The sequence below is a fragment of the Diabrotica virgifera genome, chromosome 7, assembly GCF_917563875.1.
Source record: "Diabrotica virgifera virgifera chromosome 7, PGI_DIABVI_V3a".
Taxonomy (NCBI): domain Eukaryota; kingdom Metazoa; phylum Arthropoda; class Insecta; order Coleoptera; family Chrysomelidae; genus Diabrotica; species Diabrotica virgifera.
The window spans coordinates 159,957,593-159,969,982 of record NC_065449.1 but is presented as its reverse complement, the minus strand read 5'-3'; the positions used below and the strand labels follow the sequence as shown (position 1 = coordinate 159,969,982).

At 32.5% G+C, this 12,390-nt stretch overlaps 1 protein-coding gene across 1 annotated transcript; it reads left to right on the top strand.

The window, feature by feature from the left end:
• Positions 1-9,570: 9,570 nt before the first annotated feature.
• Positions 9,571-12,152, top strand: LOC114338211 (leucine-rich repeat-containing protein 15-like). Its single transcript, XM_028288796.2, has one exon. It carries the CDS (start codon positions 9,766-9,768, stop codon positions 11,764-11,766), a length of 2,001 nt encoding a protein of 666 aa, XP_028144597.1. The 5' UTR covers positions 9,571-9,765; the 3' UTR covers positions 11,767-12,152.
• Positions 12,153-12,390: the final 238 nt, after the last annotated feature.

Here is a 12,390-nt window from a genome sequence, read left to right as displayed (position 1 = left end):
TCAACGATTACAAATCTGTAAGAAACCTAAAATTGATGAACCTGATGTTAATGCCAGTAAAACAGATATTACAAGTGAACCTTTACATGACATTCTAATCGAGAATTGCGGAGATGACAGTGACAGTTTACCATCGACCTCTCAAATGCGAATTACACTTCCTGCGACTGCATTGATGAGTGATAGATACGGGATATCAGATAGAGCCACTGCCGCTATCGCTTCAAGTGTTTTACAAGACCTCGGCTTAATCAATGAAGGAGATTTATCGCTTGTAATAGACAAGAGCAAGATCAGACGTGAAAAAAATAAAGTTCGAGAGTCCTTACAAACCGAAAATAACAGTGCTAAGATATATGGGGTATATTTTGATGGGAGGAAGGACAATGTTTATTTCCAAGAAAAAATTGGTAATAAAATGTATCGGAGACTGAAGAAGGAAGAGCACATAAGTTTAGTACAAGAGTCTAGTGGAAAGTACATAGGCCATTTGACACCAGTAAGTGGCACAGGAAGCGAAATTGCATCAACCATTTTGAGTTTTTTAGAAAGTAAGGAATTTGACCATAATGAGCTTGTTGCTGTTGGATGTGACGGCACAGCAACAAATACAGGTTGGAAAAACGGTACAATACGTAATCTTGAGATTAAACTTGGCCGCCCAGTGCAATGGTTCATATGCTTGCTTCATTTCAATGAACTGCCGCTGAGACATTTGTTTGACAGTGTAGATTGTAAGACTTCAGGGCCAACAAGTTTCTCAGGAACAATTGGCAGACTTTTATTGAACTGTGAAAAACGCCCGGTTGTTAATTTTGAAACAATCACTGGTGAAGATATAAACATAACAAAAACTGACTTGAGCAAGGACCAAAAGTACTTACTTGACATATATATCAAGCAGTGAAGACAGGAGAGTGTCCTTTAGATCTTGCTGTGAAAGATCCTGGTCCTCTTAGTCATTCTAGGTGGTTGACATGTGCAAATAGGACACTAAGACTATACATATCTGAAGTGACACCCTCTGAAGGACTTAAGATGCTTGTAGACTACATTATGAAAGTATACGCCCCAGTTTGGTTTGAAATCAAAAGGCATCCATCAGTGAAGTTTGGACCCAAGCACATCTTCAAAGCTATTCAGTCGTCACGTCAGCTACCCGATAGTGTAAAGCATATCACTGATCCTGTGATGCTGAGGAATGCTTTCTTTTATCATCCGGAAAATATGTTAATATCAATGGCAGTAGACGAAAGAATCCATGTTCGGCAGTTAGCTTTTCGAAGGTTGCTAAAAGCTAGAAATCAAGAGCCCAAAGGGAAATCCGTGCGTACATTTCAACCTCCGACCATCAATTTTGCTGCTTCAGATTACATTGAACTGATTGACTGGTCTCAGTGTAAACTTTCACCTCCTCCAGCAATGAACCATGTGTCAAATGAGAGCTTAGAACAACTGAGTGGTCGTAATGTTTTGCCGGAGTTTGACCTGATGAAATTTTCTTGCCATACTCAAAGTGTGGAAAGAATAGTAAAACTGGTAACTGAGTCTTGTACAAAAATTTGCGGGGAAGAAAATAGAGATGGTTTCATAAGAGCAACACTGCTCTCAAGATCAGTCATGCCATCGTTTAACTTTAAAAGTGAATTCAAGACAATGTCTAAAGATGATAAGTAAACTTAAATTCACTATCATGCTAGCCAAGAATTGGTGAATGTTAATATGTAAATATTGTAAAAAACACCCGTACATTTGGATGGATGGTTGGGTAGGGAGTGGGTGGAACTCGAAGTGCAGCCACCTCCCCGTGGTGAGTTCTGGGTAGTTTCAATGTCTTTGAGACGAGCTAAGATCTGCACATAAGTTTGTGATGTTTTATTAAGGAAGAAATAATCCTTTAATGGTGGAAGAAGAAAGAAAAACATGGCTTCGATCGAGTCCAGGTATTTCAGTTATAATTCAATTTATGAATATTAAATAACATGGTGTAAATGGCCATTTCATGCTAAATTAACACTATTTTGGACCTAAGATATGAACTAAAAGTGATGTAAAAAGCGTATAAATATTTTTTTTTTATTGAAAATACACTATAAACAATCCTTTTTTATAGTTTCACAACAAAAAAAAATTAAAAAAACCAAATTTATAAAATTTAAAAATTTTTGACAAAAATTGATTTTTTCGCAACTTTAGGCGACATGCGCGAACTATAGATGATAATTTAGAATTTTTTTATTATTTTTCCCGAATTCAGGGTACAAAACTGCAACTTTGGGGGGTAATCGGATATCGAATTCGAAAAAACGTTTTTTTCGAACCACCCTTTCGAATGGAAAGGCATAATGTTAAGGCAGATAAACAGGGAGAAGTGTACTTTTGAAATAGTCTGCATTCATAAGTGTGTACAAAAACTATTTCAGTCTTTTCATTTATAAAGTTGAGAGATAGGGTATGAAACAAAGTAATTCTTAGAAGAAGTGGTGTAGAAGGCATTATAAAACACATTACCAAAATTAAATTGAAGTGGGCAGGACACGAGCCTAGAATAAAAGATAATAGGCGGACCAAAAAAATCTTGGTGTTGGATAGACTAAATCCGGGCTAAAGACCGCCCACAAGTTGGACTGACTACATAGAGAGGATTTGTACCAACTGGATTGCAGCAACGCAAGATAGATCTGAATGGAAGTTTATCGAGCAAGCCTATGTTTAGCAGTGGATGACTATGGGCTAATGATGATACTGATGATGAATATAGGGAGAGGCAGATAACTGGCCTATTAGAAATATTTAGAGAACTAAAGGCAATAGAATCATGAAAATTGAAATGAAGGTGTTTTGAAGGGTGATCTATTTAATGAAAATATTTTCATCAATTTGCCACTTCCGGTTATACCGGAAGTTGCTTAAAACTTTGTTTTTTAAATGGGACACCCTGTATATTTTTACATTTTTAAATTCTACTCGTTTTTTTATTAATTTCGTAGCAAATTTCACACCCTGTAGAATTGTAGTAGTTGGATATCAAAAACTCTATTTGTGTTAAAATGATTTTTAATATAGTCTACTATTATTAAAAATTATTAGTATAGCTAAATTTTAAATTTTAATATACAGGGTTGGTCGAAACACGGAATGAGGATTTTCTGAGTTTTCTTAAATGGAACACCCTGTATTTTAGTATTGCAATGAAAAGACATTTTATGGTAATTTTTTACTTCTTAAGCATTCCCTATACCTAAATGCTTTAATTTGTGCTTAATTGTTAATCGCGCCAAGAATGTTAACTACGTAGGTATTTTGATAGTTCAACCATTATTGGCAATTTTAAAGATCAATCTAGATTAATATGTATTTATTTCCGAAAAATTATTTGTGATTAAATATTTTCACGGCCAACCTAATAAAATTTCACGTATTTTTGTTGAAATTAATGTTTGGCTTGAATCACCAATAACTCACAAATTAAAGCAGTTAGGTATAGGGAATGCTTAAGAAATAAAAAAGTAACATAAAATATCATTTTACTACAATAATAAAATATAGGGTGTTCCATTTAAGAAAACTCAGAAAATACTCTTTCCGAGTTTCGACCAACCCTGTATAGTACAATTCAACATTTAGCTATACTAATAAATTTTAACAATAGTAGACTATATTAAAAATTATTTGAACATAAATAGAGTTTTTGATGTCAAACTACTACAATTCTACAGGGTGTGAATATTGCTAGGAAATTAAGAAAAAAAAACGTAATTATCTTTTGAACTACCCTGTATAACATTACAAAACCTCATATTTTAAGAAAAAAGACATCCAGGAGAATCCAAAAATGTAAAAATATACAGGATGTTCCATTTAAAAAAACGAAGTTATAAGCCACTTCCAGTATAGGTAACCGGAAGTAGCAAATCGATGAAAATATTTTCATTAAAGAGATCACTCTTTAAAACCCCTTCATTCTAATTTTCATGATTGTGTTTCCTTTAGTTCTCGAGATATTTCTAATAGGACTTCTATCTGCCTCACCCTGTATAAGTTTTAGATTTGTATAGTGTGTAAATGTTTATTATTTTTTACCTTTGGTGTATTACATTTGCAACTAAGGACTTTAAGTAGCATACAGTATGTTGAAATACCGCTGAAATTAAGATAATTAACTTCTTTTACTGTGACATTTATCTCAATAAATGGTCATAAAATAAACAACCTACGTTTCGCAGATGACACAGCCCTTCTTGCAAATAGTTAAGCAGAGCTGATTGATCTTATACGACTTGTTGAAAACGAAAGTCAAAGATTTGGTCTGCAATTAAACATATCAAAGACAAAGATCATGATAGTGGATAGACTACATAACAATCATCCACACATAACCAGAATTGATCGGTTTGAGGTTGTGAGCTCATACTTATACCCGGGATCATTAATCACAAACACAGGGTCACTAGAGGAAGAAATAAAACGTAGATGTGATCTAGCAAAAGTCGCCACAGCAAAAATGACCGCAATATGGAAGGATTGTCAAATTTCAAGAGCGTTAAAGATGAGGTTGATCAACTGCTTAATATTCCCAATACTCTGACCTACGGATCTGAATCCTGGACCCTGAGAAATTCGGAAAGAAGAAAGATAGACGCCACTGAAATGTTCTGTTTGATACGAATGCTACGAATTTCTTGGACCGACCATAGAACAAATAATTCAACTTTAAGAGAGCTAAAGTTAGCCAACAACTCTCCAGTAAAGTCCATCTCCAACAATTAAAATACTTTGGACATGTTATGAGAGCAAACACAGAAAACATGGAAAGACTCATTATACAAGGAAAGGTGGAAGGCCGAAGATCACGAGGAAGATGGATTGATCAAATTACTGGAATATGCAAAAGGCCTATGCATGAGTTAAAAGAAATGGCCAGAGACAGAGATCTTTGGAGACGGACAATACACGTCGACATCACGTCGACCACTACTTACACTCCCTCTGGGGGATCAGGATTGAAGAGAGACTGTGCCTTTATGACGTATATTGAACCCACCCCAGGTCAGCATACGGCAACGCCATGCGTGGAGAGTTTTGTGAAGTGCGGTTAGAGGCAAGATATAGTAGAAACGGATATCGGTCAGAATTCTCAACAAAGGTATGAAAGTTTGTTATAAATGTTTAAGATATTCGAATACAGCTTTAAAGATAAGCACTTATTATCGGTACTTCAACATCCCATTAATCATTGTAAATTAGTCATTTAAAAATTTACAGTCAACACTTGCAAATTATTAGATACAGTTCAAATGATTAGACGATAACTATTAAGCAAGAGAAATTAAACTTTTTTCCACTTTTAAGGACAAAAAAGACATGTTATTTAGTGGAACCACTTCAAAATTATTTAAAAATCATAATATAATGATTATGTTGAACATCATATTTGACATATATTATTTGGTTAAAGAATATAATTTTTGAATTTGTAAAAATACGATCTTGTCTAGACTAAATTACGGTCCTGTTGATATCCGAGAAGACTTGGTTGTCACACAATATTGTCAAACTAAGTTTTTTTATATTCGGTTTAAATTTTCTAGTCGGTTTCCGAGCCGACTCAATCGTAAAAAAAAACACCCTACGACTAGCCCATGCACTCGTCAGTCCCACTGTCCCATGTGGGAAGGCCTGTCATCACAGCACATTTTTCGTGGGTCGTGACTCGCGTGTCCCACTTTCAGTTGTTTAACTGGTTTCCGATTAGCGATATCTCTGAAAATCGTATTACCCCAGGCTACGGCCAGACAAGCAAGAACAACCTGACAATATAAATATAAAATAATATTTAAATCGTAGGGTATCAACTAATAAATAGTATATAAATTAATTATGTTTTAGTGTTACTGTAAATAAATTAAAATGGTGGTAAAATAAATTAAAAAAAATTAATAGGTGCAATTTTTCAACAAATTACTAAAAACAACGCTATAACAATCATTCACACATAACCACCATTAACCGGTTTGAGGTTGTGAGCTCATACTTACATATATCTGAGATCATTGATCAGGAACCCAGGGTCACAACAGGAAAAAAATAAAACGCGAAGAAATAAAAATAATCTTCTCGGTTATCGTCTATCAGGGAATAGGCAACTTGCACTTTTTTTATTAGATAATAATGTTCAGTTTTGTTTAAAAATGAGATTTCCAAAATTTCACGCTTCAAAAACTCGTAATAACTTAGAAATACATATTTAAAGTCTTCTTCGGTATAAAGTAGTTCAAACGGCCCGTGACGTCACATAGTTTTACATTAGTTATTATTATGGTTATATTTCGCTGTGTCTAGGTACACGCTAACGTGTACGCAAATAAAAAAGTTAGGTGGACGCGAATTAAACTTCATCAAGCCAGTGACGTCATTATTTAGCTTGCGCAGTGACTATACATTTTGGTACATGCTATTTTGATATGTTTAGTGTTTGTTTGATAGAAAAATATTTGTTAAGGGAAGGGAAGCAGAACTATTCAGATGTTTTAAACTTAATTGTAATAAATCAATGTATATATATATATATATATATATATATAAAAGTATATATTTAGGTTAGCAAAATAATTATATGTATTTAGTTGACATGACATGTAGGTACAAAATATTGTTAAAATAATTTTTATATGTAAGTGAATTATTATAATCAACTATAAGCCACAATTTAACTAAAAAAATTATTTTATTAACGTTTCGACGTCCAAATCGGATGTCATTGTCAAAATACAAAAATCAGTCAGATTAAATATAAAGTATTAGAAAAAATTTTTTACCAAACAACAACATTTTTGTTTAATTTAATAATATTTTGTATTTTGACAACGACATCCGGTTTATACGTCGAAACGTTAATAAAATCAATTTTTTAGTTAAATTTTGGCTTAGTTCTCATTTAAAATAGTTGATTACAAAAATGCCACAAGGATAATAGCTTCAGAACAAGTTAATTATTATTGTGAAAGCTTTAGGTCTTCCTTTTATTTTAATCTTGGACGGTAATACTATTTCATTTAAAATTTAAAAAGTATATATTAATTTATAGTCTCTTACCTTTTCGTACTGTTTTAAAATGTTCTTAAACTCGTTAAAAGAACTAAATGATTGTCAGCACTCCACAGTTAATTTAAAAACAAACACTAAACAAATAAAAAATAAGAAATCACTGACACTCTAACTTTTTTATTTGCGTACACGTTAGCGTATACCTATACACAACCTTACATTGAGGTATATTCTTCTTCTCCTTCTTTAGTTTAGTGGCCTCCACCTACTTGGGTATTTGGCCAGCTCATCGTCGTGGAATAAGTCAAAAATATTTATATTCTAATGACATCTATCGTATGTCATTGTAATAATATATACCAGTTTGTTAAAATTGGAGTTTTATACTGTTTTTAAAGGAAAGGTACGAAGGTTTACTATTGAAAATAAAACCATTTTGTAAAAGTACAAATTTTCTATGAATAGTTCAAACGATCAAAAACACTTGTAACGTCACATAAATGTATTTTCTACTGACGTTTATAACGTCTAATTTAAAATTCTGTTTACTTTATTGGAAAAATGTAAATGTACAACCCAGTGCCGTCACGACGCGTTTTGGACCACCTGTTTTAATTTGAATTTTTAATCGTCTTTAGGGGCCAAAGGAAAGACAAACAAAACTTTTTTATCTTTGATACATGTTTTAAATTATGTTCTGTTGTGATTTATAACATTTTTTTCGAATTTAAAAATTTATGCAAGTTCCCTATTGCTTTTGATAAATTCTTCTTCTTCTTCTTCTTCTTCTTGTAATAGGACTATGTCCTGTTTCTTCTGTTACAGTCTTTGCTGCGATCCGGAGCTCCAACTCTCGTACCATCGTTTTTTGGGTCTTCCTATGGGTCGCTTGGTGTTGGGCTTCTGTGTTTTCGCCCAATGCGCCATACGTTCAGGGTCCATCCGATCTACGTGGTCCCTCCACATGCGTCGTCGCGCTCTTGTCCATCTCACTACGTCCTGAACGCCTAGCTCTCTCAATGTGTCTTCGTTTCGTACTCTATCTCTGAGTGTGACACCTCTTATGGATCTTAGGGTTTTCATCTCTGTTGTTCTCATTATCTTATTGACAATAAATTATATTGTCTAATAAATTCTTATTGACAATAGTACATTTTTGTTATACAGCTCTATAGTCTGTCCCACCTTGACGTTACAGTATAGGGAACATAGGGCATGCACTCCTTATGAGAGCTTTTAGCACGGTGATGCCGATTCTATCAAAAAGAATTTGTAATCGAACATTAGAGAGATTAAATTAAAACTGTTTTAGAAAGGCAATGTACAATTTTATGATTCATATGCGTAAAAACTATAGTATATCAAATAAACTTAAACGCATACGAATCCTAAAATTGTAGATTGTTTTTCTAAAACAGTTTTAATTTAATCTCTGTAATGTTCGATTACAAATTCTTTTTGATAAAATCAGCATCACCGCGCTAAAAACTCTCATAAGCACTACATTGTCTATGTTCCCTATACTGTAAAGTCATGGTGGGGCGGACTATAGTACAAAAACCATATATTAATCAGTTGCTCATTAGAAAAATTCATTCTGTTAATATTATTTGTAATGACAACTAATAACACAGCAACAACTGGAACTGTAAAAATAGTATAATGTCAAATATGACAAACAAATCTACTGTCATAGTCAATAAGCTATAATATTGTATGTTTTTAATAATATTTTTTGCACCAAGAATCTTAACTTAGGAATTTTAATATCTCATCCAATATTAATAAATTAAGAATAAGTCTAGATTCATATGTATTTTGTTTTGAAAAATTGTTTTTGACTGAATATTTTCACGGCCACCCAATAAAATTATTTCATGTAATTTTTATTGCAATATTTAATGTTTGGCTTAAATCATCACGAATAACTCAGAAATTAAAGCACTCAGGTATAGAGAATGATTAGAAAATAAAAAAGGACCATAAAACCTCATTTCGTTACAATACTAAAATATCGGGTGTTCCATTTAAGAAAACTCCATCACTACAACACTCCTGCAGGGTGTGAATCTAACTGCGAAATTAAGAAACAAACGTAATTATCTTTTAAACTACCTCGTATAATATTACAAACTCCATTATTTGAAGAAATAAGACATCGAGTAGAATCTTAAAATATAGAAATAATATACAGGATGTTCCATTTAAAAAAACATAATTTTGAAATATATATTTGAAAATCTTTTTAAATTATGGTCCTATCTGTGGCCCAACTTTTATCTAAACAATTTTTTCGTATCTCTTGCGACAAACGAGTAATTATTGGACTTTTTCTTACTAATGCCCCACCCTGTATGTACATGTACATTCATACATAAAATCGTTTATGTATAGTTTCTAGAATAAATGACGAACAGTTATATATTTTTATTTCATTACTACGGCAACATATTTATATCTCTTGTATGTGTAACAAAATTCCATAAAAAAATTATTGCAAATGGGTAATTCCTAGGTCGCAAATTATAATAATTGCTCTGACTCACTGATTTTATGGAACATTTTAAATTATAGGTATTATTCAGTTAACGTAATACAATATTTATAAATACACAAAAACTTGATTTCAACTCGGTACTGGACCGATGTTTGTGAGACAAATAAACATCTTCCATCATTTAAATAGCAGTGGATTTTAGTGGTTTTCAGTCAATAACAATGGTGTTAGAACTGTTCTTTTTGGTGTTAGTGGCATTATTTGATGCCCATGTGCAAAGTGAGATTACGGTAAATGTTTATACTAATAATTTTCAATCAAAAGAAGCGATTATCCCATCAATCGAGAGCTTAAAAAGTGTTATTCCAAATAAAACTTACAGGGTGGAAATTTCAAACCAGACTATTGCTAGATTACCTAGCGGAGTGTTAGAAGGTGCGACTATTAGCGAACTAAAACTCAAGCATGACCAACTAAAAGACATTGAGCCCGGTGCTCTGCAGGGAGCACACATCAACGCAATTTTGTTAGATCACAACGAAATTGAAACCGTCAAAAAAGGCGTCTTCAACAATAGGTCAATATGGAAGCTTCATTTATCCAACAACCAGATTTCCACCATCGAGGATGATGCTTTCGACACTTTGGATGTGAGTTTTCTACAACTAAACAACAATAATCTTGAAAACATTAGGGCAGGTATATTTCATAATACTAAAGTTTCAACCTTAGATTTGAGCAATAACAAAATTCAAAAAATTGAAGTGAATGCTTTAACTCAGATAACAAGTCTATTCAACGTTCAACTAAGTAACAACCTTATTAAAGATCTTGGAGGAATTTTCTCTAAGTTGTTTACTGTAACTAACCTTAACTTGGGCAACAATAAAATTGAAGTTATTGAACCGAATAGTTTTGCTGGTTCCAGGCTATTCACATTACATCTTCAAGATAACAACATAAAAGAACTAAAAACAAACTCTTTTAATGGCCTAAGTTTGAACTTTTTGAATCTTAGTAACAATCACATTTCGTCAATCGACAGTGACGCTTTCGCAGATCAGCCCCAAATTTCTTCGATTATTCTCTCACACAACAATATTGGAAATTTGGAATCAAAATTTCTTAAGGGCATAAATTCACAACATGCATCTTTGTTTTTAGATAACAACAACATCGTTAATGTAGAGCCTGGAGCATTTGACGATATTGTCATTGGAGTATTGAAGTTACAAGAAAATAAAATTGAATTAATTAAGAGAGGAGTTTTTAACAAAAAGAATTTCTACTCCATCAATTTGGCAAAACACAAAATTTCTAAAATTGAAGACAGAGCATTCAAAGACTTGGTTGTAGACAGTCTTACGCTTTCAAAAAATCTACTTAGTACTCTCAAAAAAGATGCATTCCTTGGAGCTAAGATCAGTAATGTTAAATTAGATAATAATCAAATAAGTAACATTGAAAATTCTACTTTCCATCACATTAACAGTTTGAAACGTCTAGACCTCAGTAATAACCGAATTGGAGATATTACAAACCTGTTTAGCTATTTAGATCAATTGAATGATCTTAACTTGGACAACAACTTAATTAAAGTACTTAACCCAAACGACTTTGCAGGCTCCGAAATAACTACTCTTTCTATTAATAACAATCAGTTGGTTCAAATCGGCAAGGGAGTTTTCAATGATCTTCTATTTATGTCTATCTCTCTTATTGATAACTTGATTTCTAAAATCGAAGAAGGTAGTTTTGATGATACAGACGAACTTCTTAACTTGAGACTTGGAAGCAACAAAATTGGCGATTTTACTCCTGCTTCGTTGGGAACACTAAACAACGAAGAATTAGAATTAAGCCTTGACGATAATGGGATTTCCAATATTGCACCCAACTCATTCAGCCAAGTAACAGCACTTTCATTAAAACTTCAAAACAACTCCTTAACGGCCATTAAAAGAGATGGATTTAAAAGTGCAGAAATCGGTTTCATTAGTTTGTCCAAAAACCAGATTTCTAGCGTAGAAGAAAATGCTTTTGAAGATGTTAAGGGACTGAATTTAATTGATTTAAGCTTTAACAAACTACATGTGCCAGTTAGTTCCAACTCAAAGCATATCAATTTATTTGTCACACCCGGAGCTGACTTAAGTAAATACAGAAGTGAAACTTTAGACAATCTGGCTCAGGCATCACGTGGAAATCGGGTCGAGTTTTAAGCACAAAAGTGTTTTAATATTTCTTGTATATTGAATATTTTTGTTCATTTTTACTATAGGAAACTTATTGTTCTTCAATTGTTAAAAATTGACAATACTGTTTTAATTCTTTTACTATATTGTTTTATCATTGTTGTTTCTTAAATAAGGGAAATATTGTGATTCACCTGCAAAATGTCTTTTCCACAAAGTAATTTGCTTTTTATTGTGTACATATTAACAATATTTTCCCAGGTTTGTTTAATTTGTTTAATTGGAAATTTCGCTATGTAATTATTTCGTAGATATTTCATTACCCTTATCTATTAGTTTAAAAGTATGTAATGTGTTCTTGTCCTTGTCTTTGTTTTATATTATAAAAATTACAGTATTAAAATATTCTTTGACATGGTTTTTTGTTTTCCAACGTAAAATGTCTCAATCTTTTAAATAGCAGTTTTGTAAAAATACGTTTTCTTTTTTGTGGTAGAGGAAGATAAGAGATTTTTTTTTGAAAAATGGCTTTGGCAGAACCAATTAGCCAGACTTGTTTGTGATTGATTGCAGATTCATAGTAATTTAAAATTACTTTGAACTATTCAGGATTATAATAGAATTATTGTATTTTATATTAATTCTTTTTGT

What these genes read in the sequence shown, in the direction of transcription:
- LOC114338211 (XM_028288796.2), top strand. Translation starts at nt 9,766, where the DNA reads ATGGTGTTAGAACTGTTCTTTTTGGTGTTAGTGGCATTATTTGATGCC.